Source organism: Oncorhynchus keta, unplaced genomic scaffold (genome assembly GCF_023373465.1).
Source record: "Oncorhynchus keta strain PuntledgeMale-10-30-2019 unplaced genomic scaffold, Oket_V2 Un_contig_20057_pilon_pilon, whole genome shotgun sequence".
NCBI lineage: Eukaryota > Metazoa > Chordata > Actinopteri > Salmoniformes > Salmonidae > Oncorhynchus > Oncorhynchus keta.
The window spans coordinates 335,304-358,771 of NW_026281800.1; the positions used below are offsets into that span (position 1 = coordinate 335,304).

The 23,468-nt window shown below is 42.1% G+C and overlaps 1 protein-coding gene across 3 annotated transcripts in view; it reads left to right on the forward strand.

Annotated features, from left to right (window-relative positions):
• Nucleotides 1-257: 257 nt before the first annotated feature.
• LOC118387822 (protein strawberry notch homolog 1-like) overlaps nucleotides 258-23,468 on the forward strand; it is a 29,386-nt gene continuing 6,175 nt past the window's right edge. The window contains exons 1-25 of one of the 3 annotated variants that reach the window (XM_035776577.2): nucleotides 258-590; nucleotides 2,249-2,365; nucleotides 2,909-2,986; nucleotides 3,263-3,499; nucleotides 3,722-3,848; nucleotides 5,034-5,134; nucleotides 6,102-6,192; nucleotides 7,129-7,289; nucleotides 7,416-7,549; nucleotides 7,657-7,747; nucleotides 7,919-8,080; nucleotides 8,283-8,418; nucleotides 8,641-8,746; nucleotides 9,097-9,250; nucleotides 9,342-9,524; nucleotides 9,742-9,839; nucleotides 12,947-13,092; nucleotides 15,780-15,980; nucleotides 16,058-16,246; nucleotides 16,471-16,640; nucleotides 19,256-19,387; nucleotides 19,866-20,001; nucleotides 20,274-20,386; nucleotides 20,510-20,581; nucleotides 20,660-20,759. In XM_035776577.2, coding sequence (XP_035632470.1) covers nucleotides 2,249-2,365; nucleotides 2,909-2,986; nucleotides 3,263-3,499; nucleotides 3,722-3,848; nucleotides 5,034-5,134; nucleotides 6,102-6,192; nucleotides 7,129-7,289; nucleotides 7,416-7,549; nucleotides 7,657-7,747; nucleotides 7,919-8,080; nucleotides 8,283-8,418; nucleotides 8,641-8,746; nucleotides 9,097-9,250; nucleotides 9,342-9,524; nucleotides 9,742-9,839; nucleotides 12,947-13,092; nucleotides 15,780-15,980; nucleotides 16,058-16,246; nucleotides 16,471-16,640; nucleotides 19,256-19,387; nucleotides 19,866-20,001; nucleotides 20,274-20,386; nucleotides 20,510-20,581; nucleotides 20,660-20,759 — 3,235 coding nt within the window. In that variant the 5' untranslated portion in view covers nucleotides 258-590. Of the gene's footprint in view, nucleotides 591-1,486; nucleotides 1,728-2,248; nucleotides 2,366-2,908; nucleotides 2,987-3,262; nucleotides 3,500-3,721; nucleotides 3,849-5,033; nucleotides 5,135-6,101; nucleotides 6,193-7,128; nucleotides 7,290-7,415; nucleotides 7,550-7,656; nucleotides 7,748-7,918; nucleotides 8,081-8,282; nucleotides 8,419-8,640; nucleotides 8,747-9,096; nucleotides 9,251-9,341; nucleotides 9,525-9,741; nucleotides 9,840-12,946; nucleotides 13,093-15,779; nucleotides 15,981-16,057; nucleotides 16,247-16,470; nucleotides 16,641-19,255; nucleotides 19,388-19,865; nucleotides 20,002-20,273; nucleotides 20,387-20,509; nucleotides 20,582-20,659; nucleotides 20,760-23,468 lie in introns of those variants that run through there. The other 2 variants (XM_035776578.2, XM_052504641.1) reach the window with 2 other exon arrangements.

Genomic DNA, 23,468 nt, shown 5'->3' on the forward strand with positions numbered 1-23,468 from the left:
GATTTTCCTTGCCTCTATGCTGCTGTTTTCTTTTTGGGTCTCTTTATGATTTAGATTGGGTTACTACTGATTGATTGATTTGTGCAATATATAAACATGCAGCACAAAGGATGAGACCTTAACGCCGTCATGATTTGAAATCATGTCACACAGACCTCTAATAACGTAGCAAGTGTTTTACCCTGACCTTACCAAAATGGGGGTTCCCAATGACATATTTTGCATAATGAGGAAACGTCGACTGGACGTCACTTCCTTCAAAGACTTCACGCGGTCACGTGATGAGGGTTTAGCACTCTGTTTCTGGAATCTGTAAGGTTTAAAATTATGCTTGAAATGTCAACATTCTTTTCTTTATCGATTGCTGATCGCCAACGGACGCCCCGCGGCCACTTGGATATCATTTTTTATCGACGGAGTGCTAGGAATTCGCGCCTGAAAATTCCAGCTCTCGGGCTAAACGTCACGTGACCAATACGCGACTCTGGTCGTTTGGTAAAGATGGCGAAAGGTGGTTAGAAAACAGCGGAGCGAAGAGGGTAACAGCCCCTGTAACCGCCGCGATAAACTGGACACCCGTTGACTGCCAAGTGAGTGTTGTTGCCTGGCACAAATATTTGTAAATGGTTGGTGATTTCCCCAGGATCACGGTGAAGTGTTTATAGTGAGGCTGTGACATGTTGTTTTCGTGAAATTGTATTTTATTGTCCTCTTCGCATTGCAACTAACGCGGCAACGGCAACGTTAGCTGTTAGCTAACGGCGTGACAGAGCATAACACCAACACGGCTTAGTACGCTATTAGCTAACAAGCCAGATAACTTAAAGCGAACCAGAGTAACGTTAGCGAAATTCCTTTTGTAACATTAACTATTACTGTAGATATAATTACCTTACTAATAGTAGTGATGCTAGTTAGCTAATGTGTTATTTGGGTTGTATTTTAGTACATTGTTTTCTTAGTGCAGTAGAATTCAGAACGGGCAGTAGGGGTTAGCCAGTTTCAGTAACGTTATAATGCAGTAGCTAATGGCATAGCTACATAGTTAAGTTATCCAGCAAGCTAACTAGCTTAAATGCCAAGGTGAATGGGACTTGTTTACGCCGCTGTCGCGTGAATAGTAAGGTTGCTTTTCACACACATAACAGTTGCATATCGATGTAAATTGATACCATAGTTAGTTAGTAACTTCATTGATCAAATCAGTGGACAGCTCAGCCAAGTTAACGTTAGCTAGTTAATGGTCAGGTGAGTTTCAAGTAGCTAACGTAATATAGCTAATATACTGCAGTGCTATTGACTTTAGAGGGTGTGTGGTTTCCTAGCTATGTATGTGTACAAGCCACATGAATCTTCTAAATGTCTTAGCCTGATCTAAACAGCAAGCATATATAGAACATGTTAGATTTGACATTAGCTAGCTACTGTTAGCTAGTCTTGCGAACGACGACGTCACTCCAGGAAATTGAGACTACGGAGTAGGGAGCAATTCAAGTGCAAACACGTGCCAGGGTCCGGGTCACATTGTAACCAGACAAATTCTCAATATCACACACCTGGATGTACACCTTGTATTTAAGTGTGTAACTGCTGAATATTCTTGCAGTCTACCTTGATCGATGTGTTTTAAGAGTTGGGACCCACTGTCGAACATTTCTAAACATCCTTGACGCTTCCTGGCCGGTGCCACATGCCAGTCAACATTCTGTTGCTATCATCTGCTCTGGGTGGGAAGTTTTTATTTATTTTAATTACTAGTAGCAGCAGCAACCAACATCATACTTTATTAGTGCACAGCTGAGTGAAGATGTATGGTCTGATGATTGAATGAACTGTTGGATTACCAAGGTAAACAGTCTCTCAGTGGTCACATGTCTGCCACATGGAGCTGTGCATTAGGTCCTATTGTATGTTTTAGAAATATCTGTTGCTACTTATTTTACATGAAAGCAGTTGATTCAAAACTCGTAACTATTTGTATTTTTTTTCATAGTGTAGTTTTTAATGATCTTTGAGCTCTTATACTTGTATTTGTTGGTGTGAACTTGTGTGCTGTATCAGGGTGTGTTAGACAGCTTACTGTTAAATAAAAGCTGTCACAGCCCACTGTCTGTACGACATAACAGACCAAGTAGTGTTGAAAAATACAGTTAACTACAGACAAAAACAATTTTGGTTAGATCTCTAACAGTGGATTGTGTTTTCCTATTCGGCCCCTGCTTATGTCACTTACCAATTTGTTTTGCAGATGATGGATCCAGGACAGGATTTGCTCTTGGCAGCCCTGAGCGAGAGCGGAATCTGCCCTAACGACCTGTTCGACTTTGACCCTCAGGATGCTGCTCTTCCCTCTCCCACCCCACAGGTAAGTAAAACACAGGGAGGCATCTTCCCAATTGTCCAAAGTGGCTTCTAGCTCTTCTGCATCTTTTGAGTTTAATGAATGGAAAAGCATTTAACTAATATAGTTATCTCAGTAGTTTAGTGACCTCCCAGCATCTCAGTAGTTGCATTCTCTCCTCTGATCTGTATAAATACATAACTAAAGGACAGCCTGGGCAGGGCTCTACAGTGAAACCGTTTTACTTGTGTATGCGCCTAAATAGTTTGCTGTGTAAAAAAAAATAGTCCAGATAATTTTTGCAATGATTACCTCACTGTACTGCAGCCCCTGAGTGCCATGGAGAATACACTGAGTGCCGATTCATGACTGTCACACTTGCGCCATTACTACAAAGAAAAGGGCCTGTATTCTCAAATATGTCTTTGTGTGTCTTCATTTTTCAACTTAGGCGCGCGCACACATGCTCCTTGTAAAAAATAAATTTAAAAAAGTCACTCCGGGTGCTGCTGCTTCAGATGTTTAGTGTTCTCTGGTGCTGATGTGAGTTTTGTTTCTCTCCTCCAGTCCATCTCCATCAGTGCCCTGGGTGTTGGCTCAGGGATGGAGGCAATGGCTCCACCCACACCTGCAGTCTCAATCAGGGTAGGAACTCTCTTCAACAAAATATGGGTTACAGTGTGCTTTTACCAAGAAACCTAGTCAGTCAACAGTTTGAAAATGTTTTCTCCTGTTGGTTTCCACTTAAAAAGGACACAGAATATTTGTGCTGCGTCTACATATTTCGTAAAAAAACACATGCCTTGTGTTAAACTACCCAGTTGCATAATGAATTGGAATATCTAGCGTGTTGTACTGCAGTATAATTTCTGTGATAACATCTCAACCTCTCCTCCCTGTCCCTCCTCACTGGTCCACCAGCACAAGCCTCAGCCCTCAACTACCACATTTGTCTTAAATCAACTGAATCAGTTGCCATCACTGGGAACAATTGTTGTGACCAAGCCCTCAACTGGAGGCACGGCCAGACACACCATCACAGTCACTAAGGTGGTCCATTCAGCTCCCTCAGCCCTGCGGGGATCCTCTTCCACACTTACCTACTCCACTGCTCTCCCCTCCCCAGTCTCCACAGTGGTTCCTTCCAACAGAGAGCAGGTCAGTGGAGGAAACACTTTTACCCTGGGAGTGGCATTGGGTACAAAAATGCAGCTGAAAATATGAAATAAACAAGTGTGTGTGCATGCTCTGATTTTAGTAGGTGTCACAAGGGCTAAGATGCCTTTCAGTTCCGATGCTGCCATCTGCAAAATGGCAACAAAAAGAGGGAAAACTCGAGAACTTTTCTTGAAATAACATGTATATTTCCTTCTGTGTCAGATCCAGCTGAAGGACCTGTTGAGGACCGGCAGCACCATGAAGAGCAGTAGTCTGGTGGAACTCATGAGGCTCAAGCCACCGCCAGACATCGCCCAGCCGGTCGCCACGGCAACAGCCACAGGCACCAGTGAGTCATGGTCCTCATAGAACCCTGGCTGGGTTCCAATGACTCCAAAATTGTTTATTTTTTCCCATTCGTCTTTTGGTGTCTGAGAGAACATGAACACTTCACTACCATTTTTTTCTCACATATTCTGTACCATTTTCTAAGAGCAGAGGTGACACCGTGGAGGGAAAAACTGCTCATATTTAGAGGTGCAAATCTTGGGGTAGAGGCCAGAGCCATATATATATATATATAGAGAGAGAGAGAGTTAGGCCATGTTTTTAGAAGAGTCGCCATGTTAGCTCCCGTATAGAATTTATTCTTGAAATGTTGGCGACGTAACAATACGAGAGACGCTCTGACATTTCCCTGTGAAATGACCGGCTTTAAACAAAGCAAAACGGAGCAGTGAATTTCAGCAGTTTTTACTGATTATCATTCGGGGTAATGTCTGTCCAAGACTGTATATTAGTGTCAGCTAACTGCATATCTGCTTTCACCGGACATTTTTCGTGGTTTTAAAACCTATCAGATGCGAACAGCACTACTCATAAGCGTTAATTTCATTACTTAGCAATTGCTATGGAGGGAGAAGTGGCACTCGGAACGTTCAACCGCATTGGTCGAATACATTTTCAGGCCATGTTATTTTGAGCCCCAGGGTGCAATCCATTCACCTCTTTCCTATCCGTATCGGTTTTTGTCAAATTGTTGCTCTTTAAGTTTGGAAAGCGCTGATCAGGATATAACAGCCATTTCAAAACCCTTCCCCTGTACAGATTAACTTCACTCACAGGATCATTAATGTGTACCAACCATGTCCATGCTCAATGAGTGTTCAATGCTTTCATCCTCGCAGAAATTATACTGGTCTCGACAAAGATGATCCATAAACCAGGTATGGTCAAGATCTGGTGTCATCTGATTCTAGTGTTATCGTGTAACAGCGTTGAAAAGGGTTGTTATAAAAAAGTCCTTCAAAGCACTTTCAACCACTTGATTTCAGTTGTATGCGGTTGGTTTAGACTTCTATAGTGTGTGAAACTGAAAGCAGTCCGGTGTCTTTAGAAGTGACCTTGCGCAAGGGCTGTTCAAGTGAATCATGCCTACATGTCTGAAAGTCTTTGTTTCTAATGGACGTGGTCACTAGACGTGTCTCTATTTCCACTAATGATTTCTGTATTCTTTCTGTATCTCTTCTCACAGCGGAACTGAACAACGGGATAAAGAAGGAGGCGTCAAGTAAAGATGTCGCTCGGATCTGGGTGAACGACGACATGAAAGTGCGGAGCTTCTCACCTACACTAGTGAGTGGTGTCGTCCAATCGCTGACTCTTGACCAAAAAGGCGAACGGCGTAGCAGTCCTAGTAAAATCCGTTCTCCCTGTTCAATGACAGACACTAGTCGTCTCAAGGAGTTTTCACACACAGTTCTGAGCTATAGTTCGAATCAGAGTTAGATTTTTGTTACTGTATTTTTTTTTTCTTTTCTTAATTTGTTCGAGTTGGTTTCACATTGCCAAATGTCTGACAAGCTAAAATGCCTTAACAAAACCATGTGTTCATTCATGCAAGTCATTTGTTTATTGGAGAAAAATGCTTGCTTTAAATCCGTTTATGATTGTCAATTAAGTGTAACTTGCGCGTCCCCAAACTTCATATTACTTTCGCTTTGGTCTTCCAACAACAATGTGGGAGGAAACAGCGCAATAGCTGCTATAACTGCGGTATGAATAGGCTATATTCAGTGGCCACATCCCTGGTATAAACCCCCGTCTCCCCCAGATGCGCTAATAAATAACCTGCTACTCACAGAATGTTTCAGAGATATCAAGTTGTGGTATTGCGTGCGTTTCATCAAATGCTTGTAGTCAAACAAGCAATAATACTCCTCTGGTTCTTTTCCTGTGTTTGGTTCGGACTGCATTCTCACCTGCAGAGAACTGTACCATGGTACTAATGGAATCGGACCAAAACCACCCTTTTTGAGCGAAACACTGTGCTCTGTTTTGTTTGCTCACAACCGCGGGTAGTGTTCATACCAGTCCAAACTAAGGTGGAAAAAGCACCGGCGTTTGGTAAATTAAAAATCTCCAAGCCAATTTGGTGTGGAAGCCCCCTGATCGATAAACTGCAACAACACAATGGTTCCCTAATAATCACTATTTTCTTTAGGATTCAACAGAGCCTTCTGAGAATTTAATTTAATAGCCTGCTGAGTTTCTGTGAAATGCTTTAGACAGCTTAGTAACAAGTGATTATGTCTTTGTGTAGAAACTCCCAGGAATGGAGGAGGAGGCTGAGGAAGAGGAGGATGAAGAGTTGGGTCATGCTGAGACATATGCTGAGTACATGCCTATGAAATGTAAGCTTTACTGGCTGAGTGCTCACAACTATTTTGTTTCCTTTCACGTTTACTGAAGCTGTTAAGCCTTGTTCACACTGGCAGTTTGAAGGGACTCAAACCACTTTTTGGGGGGGGGTGGACATATCTGTTTTTGAATCTGATATTTTTCCTGTAACCTGAACAGCCAAAAATCGCATCGAATCCCATATTTCAAGTCACCTTCATAGGTGGTTTAAAATCGGAGACAAATCTGATTCCTGTCCATGGAACTTGTCTGAATGGTCAAATTGAATTTCCCCTCGTGTGATTTTTAGTCGGTTATTTGGCATATCTTGTTGTTTGGTAGCTACTCTGAGTGTTTGACAAGTATGTGGTAGCTAATTAACTTAATTCTTTACCAGCAAATTAGTGAATCTGCTAGCAAACTAAATGTCTAGCTAGCTTAGATGACTGCTGTGGCTAGCCGAAAATAATCTTGTTTATCCTTTGAGGCTGTAAGTGTTCTTCCACTATGGTTTCAATGCAAATCGGAGACTTCCATCGTTGTCACCGTAGCTTGCTATACAACAACTTCTGATGGATTGAGGGAGCACGAGCACCACTAATCAGCCTACGCCTCTGCACACAAACCTGCTATTGCCATGGCAACTAGCATAGCCAGGTCAAAAAATGACTACAGTCTGAGCAAGCACACATCCGATGTGGTCACTTGCTGTTTGGACAGACAGTATTCCAAAATTGATTTTTAAAAACAAACCTGATTTTGCACTTTTGAATCCTGAAGTGTGAACAAGGCTTAATACTTATCATAGTCAAATAATATTGACTGATGAAAGATGGGTGGAGCCCATGCAGAGTTGCACACTGAGTGTTTGCTTTGAGGGTGCAGAGGGCTTAATGGGAAAAAAAATATTTGATTGGTTAGTTGGCTGATTTGTTGATTGATGGTTCCAGTGAGGATCGGGCTGCGTCACCCAGACCCAGTGGTGGAGACCAGCTCCCTGTCCAGTGTGAAGCCTCCAAACGTTTGGTACAGAATGTCCATACCAGAGGAGACTGTCGACCGCGGCTGGCTGTCTGCTCTGCAGCTGGAGGCCATCACATACGCTGCCCAGGTAAAGAGCCTACACATTTACGCCACTGCTCACATGGCCAGATAAAGACCTTACTACAGCTTGGCACTGCTTTATGTACTAGTGTAGATGAGCATTCACATACTGAAATGTTTCTTGTCTCCATAGCAACATGAGACATTCCTCCCTAATGGCGACAGAGCGTCCTATCTGATAGGAGACGGGGCCGGAGTAGGCAAGGGCCGGACCATCGCTGGGATCATCTACGAGAACTACCTCCTCGGTAGAAAGAGGTCACTCTGGTAAAACTGTAACTAGGGTTACCTGATACATCCCATCAATGAAACAAGATGAAACTACACACACACTCACACACACCCATTTCTTAAAGGCTATTCCGTCTTCACAGGTTCAGTGTTTCTAATGACCTCAAGTATGATGCGGAGAGGGATCTGAAAGACATAGGAGCCAAGAACATTCAGGTCCATTCACTAAACAAGGTAAGAGGTTGCCCGCTTTGTGCAGATGTACTTCTCCATGCTTTTTTCTTACAAGAGGATCCTTCACACTGGATATGCTTTTCATATCTGCCTTCCAAAATGACGTGTTTCCATACATGTCAAGGAGTTGTTCGCCTTCACTCAAAACCCATTCTATTTTGTCTGTCCCAGTTTAAGTATGGTAAGATCTCGTCCAAACACAATGGCAGTGTGAAGAAGGGGGTGGTCTTCGCTACGTACTCCTCTCTGATCGGAGAGAGCCAGTCTGGAGGGAAGTACAAGACCCGCTTCAAACAGCTGCTCCACTGGTGTGGAGAGGACTTTGACGGAGTCGTATCCTTTCATTGACCAACAGATGACTACTGTAAAAGCAAATCATAGAAAACATAATTGCCCTTAATACAACTTGTCCACATTTATGCTTTATGAGTTTGTAATCTGTAACTGCCCTTAGTAGGAGTTGTTGTAACCGGTAGATGGAAGTGTCTGTTGTTTAGTGACAATAACACCTTTCCTTAATCCAAGCCCCTTTTAGATTGTATATGACGAGTGTCACAAAGCCAAAAATGTCTGTCCCATCGGGTCATCCAAACCCACCAAGACTGGACTGGCAGTCCTGGAGCTGCAGAACAAACTGCCCAAGGCACGGGTGGTGTACGCTAGTGCCACTGGTAAGATACTAACCACCTAGAGAGGAGTCTGCTGGCGTTTTCATGCTTCAAATGATGAGCAGAGTCATTATTCTACCTGAACCATCTGTTGTGTAGCGCCTAAGTGCGCTATATGGAAAAGATGGTGGGAAATATAGTACAAGACATGATAACCTAAATGAACAGAAGTGTTCTCCATCTGTGTGTGTGGTATTTTATCATTATTTGATACGTTTCTTTCAGGTGCGTCTGAGCCCCGTAACATGGCCTACATGAACCGGCTGGGAATCTGGGGAGAGGGGACACCTTTCAGAGAGTTCAGCAACTTTATCCAGGCTGTAGAGCGCAGGTGAGGGAGACGGACACACTAGTAACTCGTCATAGTGGTGCAGCGTATTTGTGGTTTAAAAACGGCCACAGAATGGAGGCAGCAAGGGATCTTGAAGTTATGACTCTTGGCAGGTGGAGTCTGTAGAGGCAGAATGTCTTCAACCCTTAAACTGATACAAAACATGTATATGCAGATACATCTGTTTTGTAGAGAAACTTCTGCTGAAGTCGTGTTATACTTCCCCTTGTCCATCTCTACTGATATGGTGTCTACTGATATGGTGTCTAGTGTATCACAAAATACTTTCTACTTTAAGAAATATCTATTCCAAATAAACCTTTTCCTCCCTTGCATTACCTTTTCCTCAGAGGTGTTGGTGCCATGGAGATAGTTGCCATGGATATGAAGCTGAGGGGGATGTACATTGCCAGGCAGCTGAGTTTCACAGGTGTCACGTTCAAGATTGAAGAGGTTCCCTTGACAACCCACTACATCAAGATGTACAACAAGTCTGTACGCCTGGTAAGGAGCCTTGACCTAATCCTAACCTTTACCATTTTCCCTAGGATCTTTTCAGAAACAAACTCTGTTTTAACCCTGTCCTGTCTTTCAGTGGGTGGCTGCGCGGGAGAAGTTCCAGGCGGCTGCTAACCTGATGGAGGCAGAGCAGCGGATGAAGAAGTCCATGTGGGGTCAGTTCTGGTCGGCCCACCAGAGGTTCTTCAAGTACCTCTGCATTGCCTCCAAGGTCCGCAGGGTGGTGCAGCTTGCCAGGGAGGAGGTCAAAAACGGAAAGGTGGGTGGGATATTTCAGAAGATAAAAAGACGAGATAGTGTCATTGCAGTAATCTAGATAATTCTTTTTTACATCAGATGTAAGAAGTTTAGGAATACTGCCACATGCATATTGGTTTTAGTGTATTGTGGTTGGTTTGAGAGGTGACTGGTGTTCTCCTGTATGGTTTTCTGTGAACCCAGACTGTGTGACTAGAGGCCTATGTCTCTCTCTGTAGTGTGTCGTGATTGGTCTTCAGTCGACAGGAGAGGCCAGAACACTGGAGGCCCTGGAGGAAGGAGGAGGAGAGCTGAACGACTTTGTTTCCACCGCAAAGTAAGTTTTCACCCAGGCAGGGAGTCCGCTAGTCCTTAATGTCTTAAAATGAATTAATCTGATATAAAGGCTTTTAGGTGTTCTTTTTTGCGAATGGAGAGGACTGCAGTGTTTCCGTTAAACAAAAAGAAACACAAAATAATACTGGGGGTGTGCTTTCAAGATTTTAGTGAGCTATCCAAATTGTGTGTGTGTGTGTGTGTGTGTGTGTGTGTGTGCCATTATACATTCCCTGAACATGTTAGATGAAATAGCTAACTAGGTCTTACTTTGTGCTGGTAAAGGTCTGTCTAGAGCCCTCCAACTTAGCTATACTTCAAAAAGGTAGCTGTTTGATACCCGATTCACTGAATGAGTGAATTATTTTATTAGACTTTTTGGTTGTAAGCTAATGTAATAATCTTATCGCATAATACTGCCAGGAGAGCTATACAGGGTGTGTAGACTTTGACCATGTTAACCTCTCTTTACAGTGAAAGCACCACAAATGATTGTTAGGTCACCACCAACTCGCATAAAAACACAGCCATTTTTCCAGCCAAAGAGAGGAGTCACAAACAGAGAACTAATCACTAACATTTGATCTTCATCAGATGACACTCATAGGACTTCATGTTACACAATACATGTATGTTTTGTTCGATAAAGTGCAAATTTATATCAAAATCAAATTTTTATATTGGTGAGATACGTTCAGTAGTTCTAAAACATGCAGTGATTGTGCGGAGAGCCACATCAATTTACAGAAATACTCATCATAAATGTTGATGAAATTACAAGTGTTATACATGGAATTAGAGATATACTTCTCCTTAATTATTAGGGCTGCAATCCCGTTAACGGGATTGATATGACAACAGCTAGTGAAAGTGCAGAGCGCCAAATTCAAACAGAAGTCTCATAAATAAAATTCCTCAAACATACATGTATCATATACCATTTTAAAGGTCATCTTGTTGTTAATCCCACCACAGTGTCCGATTTCAAATAGGCGTTACAGCGAGAGCACCACAAATGATTATGTTAGGTCACAGAGAAATTCAGCCATTTTTCCAGTCACAAAAAGCACAAATGGAGATAAAATTAATCACTAAACTTTGATGTTCTTCATCAGATGACTTCATGTTACACAATACATATGTTTTGTTCGATAAAGTGCATATTTATATAAAGAAATCTCAGTATACATTGGTGCATTACATTCACTAGTTCCAAAAACATCCGGTGATATTGCAGAGCCACACATTTTTCAGAAATACTAATTAAAAATGTCGATGAAAGTACAATTATTAGACATGGAAATATAGATACACTTCTCCTTAATGCAACCGCTGTGTTAAATAAATAAATAAAAAATTAAAAAAATTACAGAAAAGGCAAACCATGCAATATTCAGAGTACAGCGTTCAGACAACAAAGTAGCCAAAAAGATATCTGCCATATTGTGTAGTCGACATTAGTCAGAAATAGCATTATAAATATTCACTTACCTTTGATCTTCATCAGAATGCACTCCCAGGAATCCCAGTTCCACGATAAATGTTTGATTTGTTCGATACTGTCCATTTATGTCCAAATAGCTTCTTTTGTTAGCGTGTTTGGTAAACAAATCCAAACGTGCGTTCAGGTCCAGCCGAACGTCGGACAAAGTTCAAAAAGTTATTACAGCCCGTAGTTCGTTTTACAAGTTTCTAAGTATAGAATCGATCTTTAGGATGTTTTTATCATAAATGTTCAATAGTGTTCCAACCGGAGAATTCCTATGTCTGTAGAAAGCAGTGGAACGAGAGCTAACTCTCTCGTGACCTCGCCTCAGAGCCTTAGGCACTCTGCCAGACACACCAGCTCTCATTTGCCCCCACCTCACAGTAGAAGCCTGAAACAAGGTTCTAAAGACTGTTGACATCTAGTGGAAGCCTTAGGAAGTGCAAAATGACCCCATTTACACTATATTGGAATGGCAAAGAGTTGAAAAACTATAGTTTTTGCCTGCCATATGAGTTCTGTTATACTCACAGACATCATTCAAACAGTTTTAGAAACTTCAGTGTTTTCTATCCAATACTACTAATAATATGCATATATTAGCATCTGGGACAGAGTAGCAGGCAGTTTACTCTGGGCACCTTATTCATCCAAGATACTCAATTCTGCCCCCCTGTCACCAAGAACTTAAGCTGACTGTGTGCTTGAGCAGTGCTGGTTCGAAAGCCTGCACACCCAGTGGCCTAGTCCTCCAGATGGAGAGTTAGCCCAATTTTACTGTGTAAAACCGGGTTATGTTTGACTTAAAGGCATTTCTTTCCAGTGGTTATAGGTTACATGGTTATATCATTATAGCTGCTATTGATAACTGGTTGCATGATTTCCTAGCAGCACCATCAAGTCAACATCAGTCGATACTTGCACAAATGTCTATTCTGGAAATGCTTACCTGTAACTGTTTGCTTAACTGCAGTGCTGAAATTCATACTTTTAAATAAACTTTTATCGAATACAACCACAGACCGTTTCCTCATTTGTGATGCTCACTCAGCACGAATGCGCTTGTGTCAATTGAATCTCAGATTACGTAGTACGTCAAGGCCGCTACGTCTCCAGTTGAGCAACACAAATCCGGAAAAAGTCTATTCAATAAAATGTCATCACCCCACAGAAGGAGCGCAGTTGTACAGGCCAAAGAGGTACATGAAAGTGTTTTTTTGAATTGACATTTTTACAAGTATCGACTGGTGGCTCCTCAATGTTGCGAGCAAATCGCATGACCAGTTATCAATACTCAACTCTGACTAATATGAGAACGGCGTTGACCGCTCCTCAGCTAGTTTCTGATGGGGAATATTATCGTCTGTGTGATGCACGCTGACATTTGTATTAAATTGCAGTCCAAGTTAAACTTCTTGCAACCTGCAGATACCCTGTATGAAGAGAACATACTGAGAAACAACTTGGACTCTATTAGGACATTATATTTAACATGTATTGTTGATTGTTATTGTGATACTTTTCTTATTGGTGACATTGAGGCTAGTATTGTACATCTGTAATGCTAGCTAGCTGCATGCTAGTACTATCTCTAACAAAGTGTTTGCCCTCTCCGCTCCCAGAGGTGTTCTGCAGTCCTTGATAGAGAAGCACTTTCCTGCTCCAGACAGACAAAAGCTGTTCAGTCTGCTGGGCATCGACCTGTCGGTCAAGAAGACGCCATCGCCCAGCGAGGCCGCCGCAGAGCAAAAGGGCAAGAAGAGGAAAGGTACTGGAGGGAAGGCACTGGAGGGAAGGCAGTAGGGTTGTAATGATTCACTCAATACTCATTGGTCCTGGTTTCAAATGTTTAAGATATGACTGCATTGGTCCGCGGGACCCAAAATCGATTCAAAGGTTACGAATCGCAGGTTGACAAACTTTGTACCATGCCTTCAGAAAGTATTCATACCCCTTGAGTTATTCCACATTTTGTTACAGCCTGAATTCAAAATGCCTTCTTACCCATCTATTCACAATAGCCCATAATGACTAAGTGAAAACATATTTTTTTATTTTTTTTTTGTTGTTGCAGATGTATTAAATGAAATGCACAAATATCTTATTTAGGTTAGTATACACACCCCCTTGAGTCAATAACTCACCTGGATTGTGCAGCATTTGCCCATCTTTATTATTTTTAAAATTCTTCAAGCTCTGTCAAATTGGTTGTTGATCTTTGCTCGACAACCATTTTCAGGTCTTGCTGTAGACTTAAGTCAACTGTATCTCGGCCACTCAAGAACTTTTAATGTCTTCTTGGTAAGCAACGGCAGTGTAGATTTGTTTTAGGTTATTGTCCTTCTGAAGGTGAAATCATCGCCCAGTGTCTGGTGGAAAGCAGACTGAACCAGGTTTTGCTCTACGATTTTCTGTGCTTAGCTCCGGTTCGTTAAAAAAAAATTATCCTGGAAAAGCTCCCCAGTCCCTAGCGCTTCCAAGCATACCCATAACATGATTCAGCAACCACTGCTTGAAAAATCTGGATATCCAATGTATGTTTTAAATAAAAAAAAATGTATCTACCAATAGGTGATCTTCTCTGAGGCATTGGAAAACCTCCCTGGTCTTTGTAGGTGAATCTGTTTGAATTCACTGCTCGGCTGAGGGACCTTAAAGATAATTGTGTGGGGTACAGAGAAGGTCATTCAAAAATCCTGTTAAACACTATTAATGCAGACACTGAGTCCGTGTGACGTGTGAAGCACATTTTTACTCCTGAACTTATTTAGGCTTGCCATAATAAAGGGGTTGAATACTTATTGACTCAATACATTTCAGCTTTACATTTCCAAAAACGTGATTCCACTTTGACATTATGGGTTATTCTGTGTAGGCCAGCGACGACAAAATCCAAATGTGAACCGTTTAAAATTCCGTTCAACAAAACTAAATGTGGAAATCGTCAAGGGGTGTGAATACTTTCTGAAGGCACTGGAATTAGGTTGACAGTCATTGATCTTCAAGTCATTTTGCATGCCGAACAACACCAGTAGCCTTGTCAAACTGTGCGCAATTGTGCGCTGTCCAACGAGAGGTAGGCCTATTCCTGATCTGGCACATCTGCGTGTCACCTTCAGCATTCAAATATTTGCAATATGGCTTGCGCAATAGAAGGCTTTATTAGTTAAGTGACAACCAATGTAATTCGCTAGGTTATTTTTATGAAATGCGCTGTTGAAAAATGGTGTTTTACCGGAATATAACTCGCCTAAGCTACCACCCAAGTCAACTCTCATCTGGCTGTAGGTGGGTTACATGCTGATCAGGGCTTACATGAGACTTCAATTGTTTAAGTTCATCTGCAATAGTTTTGAAAGTTTTTTTTCTTGAAACAATCATTGTATATGGTCATTTTTAGATATACAGGGTAAAGTTGATAATTTCATAACGAGGACATGAATCACTTTTGCTACCCACTTTGCATGGTCGACGCGGGAGAAAATAAGCTAATTTGGAGTGTTTTCAGATCAATAGTGTGTGTGGGGTGGTAGCTGTCCAGTTTCCCTTATGGTTCAGCTCAGATGCCTACATACACTAGAGGTCGACCGATTTAATCGGAAGGGCCGATTTCAAGTTTTCCTAACAATCGGTAATTGTCGCCGATTACATTGCACTCCATGAAGAGACTGCGTGGCAGGCTTGACCACCTGTTACGTGAGTGCAGCAAGGAGCCAAGGTAAGTTGCTAGCTAGCATTTAAATTGATCTTATAAAAAACAATCAATCTTAATATAATCACTAGTTAACTACACATGGTGGTTTATCTAGCTTGTTCTGTGTTGCATATAATCAATGCGGTGCCTGTTAATTTATCATCGAATTACAGCCTACTTCGCCAATGGGTGATGATTTTAACAAGCACATTTGTGAAAAAAGCTGGTTACTTCAGCAGATCTCTACTTGCCTATCTGGTGTTCTTTTGACATTTTTCTTTTGTATATATATATATTTTCCCTTCTCCCCAATTTTGTGATATCCAATTGGTAGTTAGTCTTGTCCCGTACGGACTTGGGAGAGGCGAAGGTCGAGAGCCATGCATCCACCGAAACTTGACCCCACCAAGCCGCACTGCTTCTTGACACACTGCTCGCTTAGCCCGGAAGCCAGCCGCACCAATGTGTCAACACTGTACAGCTGGTGACCGAAGTCGGCGTAAGGATCGAAGTCGTCGCAAGGATCGAACCCGGATCTGTAGTGAAGCCTCTAGCACTGCGACGCAGTGCCTTCGACCGCTGCGCCACTCGGGAGGCCCGCCTATCCAGTAGTGTTTTTGTGTGAACCTGTGACTCATCCTAGGTGTTATGTAATGTTCTGGCCTATTGTTCCACAGATGAGAAGTGAATCTTTAAAAAGGCCTTATTGTGGGAGACAAAGTGTTTTGGCTGTTTACCAATTAATGTTCCCTCTCTCCCAGCAGGTGCTGAGATAAAGAAACCAGAGAAGCGGAAGAGAAAGTCTGGTGGTCTGTCAGGGAGCAGCTCTGACGACAGCGAATCGGAGGAGTCTGATAAGGATGATGCGGAGAGTGACGACAGCTTCAAGTCGGTCAGCTCAGGAGAAGATGATGATGACTTCAACCCCTTCAAGGATGATTCCAGCGAGGATGAGGAGGATGGTGAGCGAGGGAGATTGATGATATTGAAGACGTTTGACTGCTACCGAACATTGTCTTATACTTTCTGCCTCTTTTAGACCCCTGGCTGTCTGGAAAGAGGAAAGAGGCGAAGAAAGGCAAGGAGAAGATGAATAAAAAGAAGAAAAAGAAGAAGAAGAGCATTGACCCAGACTCTATCCACAGTGCCTTGTTAGCCTCTGGTCTGGGCTCCATCAGGCCTGCTTTTACCACCCCCATAGTCAAGACCTCCAGCACACCTGCCATAGGTGAGTTAGTAGCAACAACGCACCTGCCATAGGTGTGTCGTGTCGAACGTCTGTGCAAATCCCCTTTTGCCATCTATGTATTTTCCAAAGCATGAGTTAGGGTTGTATAACCAGTCCAGGATGAGCAGATGAAGATATTCAACACTTGGTAAAAAAAATATTTACGTTTTTAAAAAACTTTTTATTTTTATTTTTACCTTCTCTCCCTCTAATCCCTCCATCAGCCAAGGTAGAGGCAGATGACAGCTGTATGACCAGTCAGGATGCTGTGGAAGATGCTCAGCAGATGAAGAGAGATCTGTTGGACCAGCTGGAGAAGCTGGCTCAGGATCTACCCCCCAACACTCTGGATGAACTCATAGACGAGCTGGGAGGACCGGACAATGTGGCGGAGGTAACGGGTTGACCTCTTAGATGTAAAGGCAAAATGTAGATTTTCACCTCAATTGACATACCCAAAACTAACTGCTATTCCTGTGTAATTACATGATTCTGACATGCAAAAACATGGTGTATTTGGAAGGAAGACGTCTGGGGGATTGAGTAAATGATCAGAAGATAGATAGGGGTTATAGTTCAGAATACACAAGATGAAGCACACAAACTTTATATTTCATCTTACATTGACAAGCTATATGTGAATTATAGAGCTGGATACATATCGGATGGCTTCCACAACATGTGAACAATGGCAGGGGGAAAAAATGGGATTGATAAACCAAACTAGAAATGGGCAGATGTTTTAGTAAGTCAGGTGTGGTCACAGGACATTTCCAAGTGTCCCTAAACCTCTCCAAAGTGGCATATGTCTGTAAATTAGATAATTTCAGTGCTATTACACATTTGCAATCCCTAAATTCTACTTGTTTAGTATAAAAACACAATCTCTACCGTATCAACCTCATTCTAACGTGGTGGTGTTATGGGGTGTCCAGGGTACATTCTAGTGTCCTTTCAACCTCTCCAAAGTGTCCAAATGTGGTAATTGCACTGTTTTTGCACACTGGATGTGCCTAAACGTTATTGTTCACTATGAACAGTGTAATTTCTACAACGCCAACCTCAAACATTGTGGTGGTGTCGGGGACATACAGGGGATATCCATGTGTGTAAAGAAAGAAAGAAAAAAAAAGTTCCTCAAGTGCCTGAACGTTTAGCCTAGGCATATCCAATGTATTAGTCCCACATACAATGAACTGAATGAACAATATAAAAGCAACAGATGGACAGTACCAATCAAAAGTTTGGAGACACTTACTCATTCAAGTGTTTCTTTATTTGTACTATTTTCTGCATTGTGGAATAATAGTGAAGACAACTATGAAATAACACACACGTAATCATGTATTCACCAAAAAAGTGTTAAAAATAATCAAAATTAGATTTAGATTCTTCCAAGTAGCCTGCCCTTTCCTTCATGACAGCTTTGTATACTCTTGTGGTAAAAATAAAGTTTTAACCCACTTTCTGGTCTTGAAGGCTACTATCAGGTCCTCTATCAGAGCATCAGATAGGTTGACACCCCCCATGCTGGCATTGTAGTCCTTCACAGAAACAGGAATAGGGACATTTGTCCTCACCCGTGCCCCATTGGCAATTTTCACCCTCCTTGAGACATGGTCGTTATTGAATGCCTTATGCTGTGAGGTGAGCATGGTTACTTCCCTAGTGTCCTTCCATTTCACAAAAAGCAGTTTGTTAGTCTTGATCTAACGTATGGTCCCCCTCTCCACTGTCTTTGTCATGTCGTTTACCTTGGTCTTTGGGAAATCGATTCTGTTAGGATGAATGGTGCCACAAGCCCCTAGATCCTTTTTCAAGAGGTCTATGAAAAGTGGCTGTAGAACCATCAGACAGGGTGATTGACATGGCAGTGGGGGGGTGAAGACCTTGACCGCTGGGAAGACCTTGCTCGCTGGGAAGGGGTGGCTCCCAAACGTTGTCATCCAAATCCTCTGCATCCTCTGCTCTGTGGTGAATAAAATAAAAGTCTGTATTGTTGTAAGACACACAGAATTATAGTTGACTAAATTTACAAAACGACTACTTTAAACTAAAAAAACAAACCCCAAGCGACTCACATAGGTGTGAAGCACACTCAAGATGCAAACATAAACACTTTGGAGACCAAGGCAGAGGTGCGAACCACAAATGGCCATGAGTTAAGTGGCCCCTCAAGTTACAAGGATTAAAGTTAGAACAGCAAACGGTGAACTACTATGAAAAATATATAATTCCAAAGTAGTCTAACATTGAAATGACTTGTTACATGGGCCTATGTAAACTAAATCCAAAGCACAAATAGCAGACTACTTCTAAAAAATAAATGCATATAGTAAATTAGCTATAAAAAGTCTTAAAGTGAATCCAGTATGCTAAAGAGATGAAATCTGTTTACAATGTAGCGTGCTGGGTGCGTCTCGTCTCTGAGCCAGGTAGCAATAGTTTGCATTGCGCGTAAAAGTTTCTAGGCCTTGCTTTGTCCCACCCAGGTCAACGGAATACCCCTGGCAAGTTTATAATTTGCTACAAGACTGTCAAGGTGCCATAGTAGCCAATCCCCTGTGTAATAGATGCCTACAGCGCGAAAGCAGGTGCCGTCATATTTTTGATGCGCAAAGATAGTCACTCGATGTTGCCATTAAGTCCTACATCATCAGATGACATTGGCAACAGGCTAGTAAGGATTAATTTGATACGCCCCATCTAGCATTTGCTCCAACACAGTCCAAATAGAAGCTTACCTTGTAAGATGTTTGGTGTAAACGTTGTGTAAAATAGAAATGTTGACACTTGGGGCTGGTGATGAATAACAGGCAGGCAAATAATATATCCTCAAGATCGGAGTCCCAGCTTTTGGTGTGTGTCAACGTGTTCCATTTTTATTTTGTTTATGCTTCACAACGCTAACCACAATGTAGGTAGCAACATTTGGACCTTTTTCACTATCTTTACGTCTCTTTTTATCCTTTTTTGTTTTGTTCCCACATTGTCTCTGCTGTATTCCAGATGACAGGCCGTAAAGGTCGGGTGGTCAGTAACGACGACGGCAGCATCTCTTACGAGTCCCGCTCTGAATTGGATGTTCCTGTGGAGATCCTCAACCTCACAGAGAAACAGAGGTTCATGGACGGAGAGAAAGTAAGGGAGGACTGGGAGAGAAATCGGAGAAACAAATGTTTAATTGTCACAATGTGTAGGTGCAGTGAAATGTGTTGCAAATTAGTGTTAAGTGCCTTGCTCAAGGGCACATTGGCAGATTTTTACAATGTTTTTTTACCCTGTTTGCTCTGGGGTTTTTTAACCATTGACCTTTCAATTACTGGTGAACAATCTCTGTGCCCTTGGGCAAGGCACTTAACCCTAATTTGCTCCAGGGACGCCGTACTACTATAAGAGGTAGAGCCCAGAGCCAACTTCTCTATATGTTTAGCTACCTGAGAGGAGGGAAAAGTAATACACCATGATTCTGTCTTAGGCGAGGTGTACAAGCACAATGACTTGAGAAATGTAGGTTGTGGCGCAGTCTCCTTGTTTGAGTCACAAATGTATAGCATCAGTTGAATATATTGTTCACAAACCATTAGCACAGAATCATTCCTAACCTTGTTCTCTCCAGAACATAGCCATCATCTCGGAGGCGGCTAGCTCCGGTATCTCCCTGCAGGCTGACCGGCGGGTGAAGAACCAGAGGAGGAGGGTCCACATGACCCTGGAGCTGCCCTGGAGTGCAGACAGAGCCATACAGCAGTTTGGTTAGAAATCTTGCTCTTGCTGTAGTTTCATTACTCGCATACAATCTGAAGCACTGAGACTTTTTTGTGAAAAATGCTATAGAAATAAAATTCTTCACTCTAGTCTTGTGGGATTTACTTGCCTCTCAATAATGTTGCTTATTTTACTTAATTTACCTGGCATGTCTGGGGGTTTCCACTCTGTTACTATGGGACTAGTAGGTATGTAGAATTAATGAAATGTGTGTTCTGCTCAATGCTACCATTGTCTGACATCTCGTTCCCTCTCTCAGGGAGGACCCACAGGTCTAACCAGGTGACAGCTCCAGAGTATGTGTTCCTCATCTCTGAGCTGGCTGGGGAACAGAGGTTTGCCTCCATTGTGGCCAAGAGACTGGAGAGCCTGGTAAGAACCTGTCCTATCAGTGGTTCAATTGAGCTGACCAGTTGAAAATATGGATATTATCCCCCCTTTTTGAATTCTTGAAGTTTGGCTGCTGACGCTACATGTGATCTGTGTATTCCACAGGGTGCCCTCACGCATGGAGACAGAAGAGCAACAGAGACAAGAGATCTCAGCAGGTTCAACTTTGACAACAAAGTAAGTAGATACACCACATAGGAACACGCTGTGTGTGTGTGTAGGGTTCAGTTTCTAACTTTCTGCTCCACTCCACAGTATGGCAGAAATGCACTGGAGATCGTGATGAAGTCTATTGTCAACCTGGACTCTCCGTTAGTGAATCCTCCTTCGGACTTCGAAGGGGATTTCTACAAAGGTGTGTCTGGACAGATCTTGTAATACAGTCATAGGATTTATGTCCGGGCAATTCCTTGGTAACAGAATGATGCTAAGGCTCAGATGTTAACTTTACAATGTTTACCAAACAAAACTCAATAATTGCCAAGTTGAACAAGGCAACAGTAAAAATGCTGTCCCTCACTTATGATGCAGCCTTGGGGCAATAAGAAAAAAAAATTATAATTGAAGGATCTCTATGGCAAGATGCGTCATTCACCCAAGTTTTAGTCAGTCAGGCCAATGTTGTCTGAGATTGCATGGGTTAGCTAGACTCATATCCCTGAGCATGTGTGCCAAATTATATCACTGAGTCAAACAGATCACGAGACATAGACATGTGCCCGTTATAGCGCCACTCTGGTCGATATGAATGTTCTTGCATATGTAGTCTTGACAGTGTTTGCAACATGTTTACCAAGTTTTGTTACAATACGAATATCCTTGACTGTTTTATATGCATTTATTTGCCAGAACACGCCCACGTGAATGTTTATTGGACAATAGCTACCTAGTCTGGAAAATATTGCATTGAGAGACCTTTGTCTACAGATGCCACATATCACGGTACCAAAACGTTATGATAACAACATTTTAGAATACTGTAGTACCGTTTCATATGATACTGATCTAACCTGGACTCTAGCGCCGGTTATATTAAGGTTTATGTAGTCCATTTTTTGGTTTATACATTTTAAGCAACAGCATCCAGTCTCTTGTATGCGCAAGTCCAATAATGTATTTCAAGTTCATGCACATCTCCTGTGTAATGAGCCAGCCACATCCCCTACCAGCCATCACTCACCTGTTTCTCTTTGTCTGCACTTCTTGTGCATCTATTCCTCCATCAGTCTTTAAAATATACAGTACCAGTCAAACGTTTGGACACCTACTCATTCTAGGTTTTTTTCTGTTCTACATTGTAGAATAATAGTGAAGACAACAAAACTATGAAATAACACATGACATCATGTAGTAACCAAAGAAGTGTTCAACAAACTTTATATTTTATACTTAAGTTTCTTCAAAGTAGCCACCCTTGGCCTTGATGACAGCTTTGCACACTCTTGGCATTCTCTCAACCAGTTAATGAGGTAGTTACCTTGAATGCATTTCAATTAACAAGTGTGCCTTGTTAAATTTGTAGAAATGTTTTCCTTAATGCATTTGAGCCAATCACTTGTGTTGTGACAAGGTAGGGGTGGTATACAGAAGATCGTCCTATTTGGTAAAAGACCAAGTCCATATTGTGGCAAGAACAGCTCAAATAAGCAAAGAGAAATGACAGTCCATCATTACTATAAGACATGAAGGTCAGTCAATACGGAACTTTGAAAGTTTCTTCAAGTGCAGTCGCAAAAAGCATCAAGCACTATGATGAAACTGGCTCTCATGAGGACCGCCACAAGTAAGAAAGACCCAGAGTTACCTCTGCAGCAGAGGATAAGTTCATTAGAGTAAACTGCACCTCAGATTGCAGCCCAAATAAATGTTTCACAGAGTTCAAGTAACAAGACGCATCTCAACATCAACTGTTCAGAGGAGACTGTGAATCAGGCCTTCATGGTCGACTTGCTGCAAAGAAACCACGAAAGGATGCCAGTAAGAAGACTTGCTTGGGCTAAGAAACACGAACAATGGACATTAGACCAGTGTAAATCTGGCCTTTTGGACTGATGAGTCCAAATTTGAGATTTTTGGTTCCAACCGCCATGTCTTTGTGAGACCCAGAGAAGGTGAACGGATGATCTCCGCATGTGTGTTTCCCACCGTAAAGCATGGAGGTATGATGCTGTGGAAGTGCTATACTGGTGACAGTCTGAATTTATTTAGAATTCAAGGCACACTTAACCAGTTTGGCTACCACAGCATTCTGCAGCGATATGCCATCCCTTCTGCTTTGCGCTTCTGTATTCCATGTCTTTTTTCAGTTTTGATGTCTTTATTATTCTACAATGTAGAAAAACCCTTGAATGAGTAGGTGTGTAAACTTTTGACTGGTACTGTAATTTCGCTGTGATGGCGGGTGGGGATACATGTGCATTTGATAGATCACTCTGCATGCTGCACCAATCTAAGTTGATACATTTGTATAATTTCATCACCTGGTATAACCAATCGCATAGGCCAGTCTGAGTATGCTTTGCAAGTTTGCTGTCACACAGCCTGAGTGACCGAGAGGATAAATATAGCACAGGTTCGCGACAGACATGCTTGCAGCTTTATAGTTAAGTTACAAGCATGTCTGTAGAAGAAATATGATCCATATTACTGCACGTACCTTTGTTCTTTCTGAGTGATTTCGCCTGCATTTTATATCGTGGGCAGTTCAACTAATCCCAGGTCGTTAATTACTGGTTTGATAGACAATTCAGTCATGTTGTTTGCTAGCTAGCCAGCCAATCTGCTTACTTGACAGTAGGTCTAGGCAAATTTGATTTGCACAGGAATAAAGGAGAAGGGTCTGCTAGTCATGAGATGTGTTTCAAAGGTAGGATTAGTATAGGCCGAAGGTAAGCCTAAACTATACTGACCAAAAATATAAGCGCACCATGTAAAGTGTTTTGTTTTTTTGTTTTTTCATCGACTGAAATAAAAGATCCCAATTTTGTTTAGTGAGGATTTTTTTTAAACAGTATGGTCATTACACAGGTGCACCTGTGTTGGGGACAATAAAAAGCCACTAAAA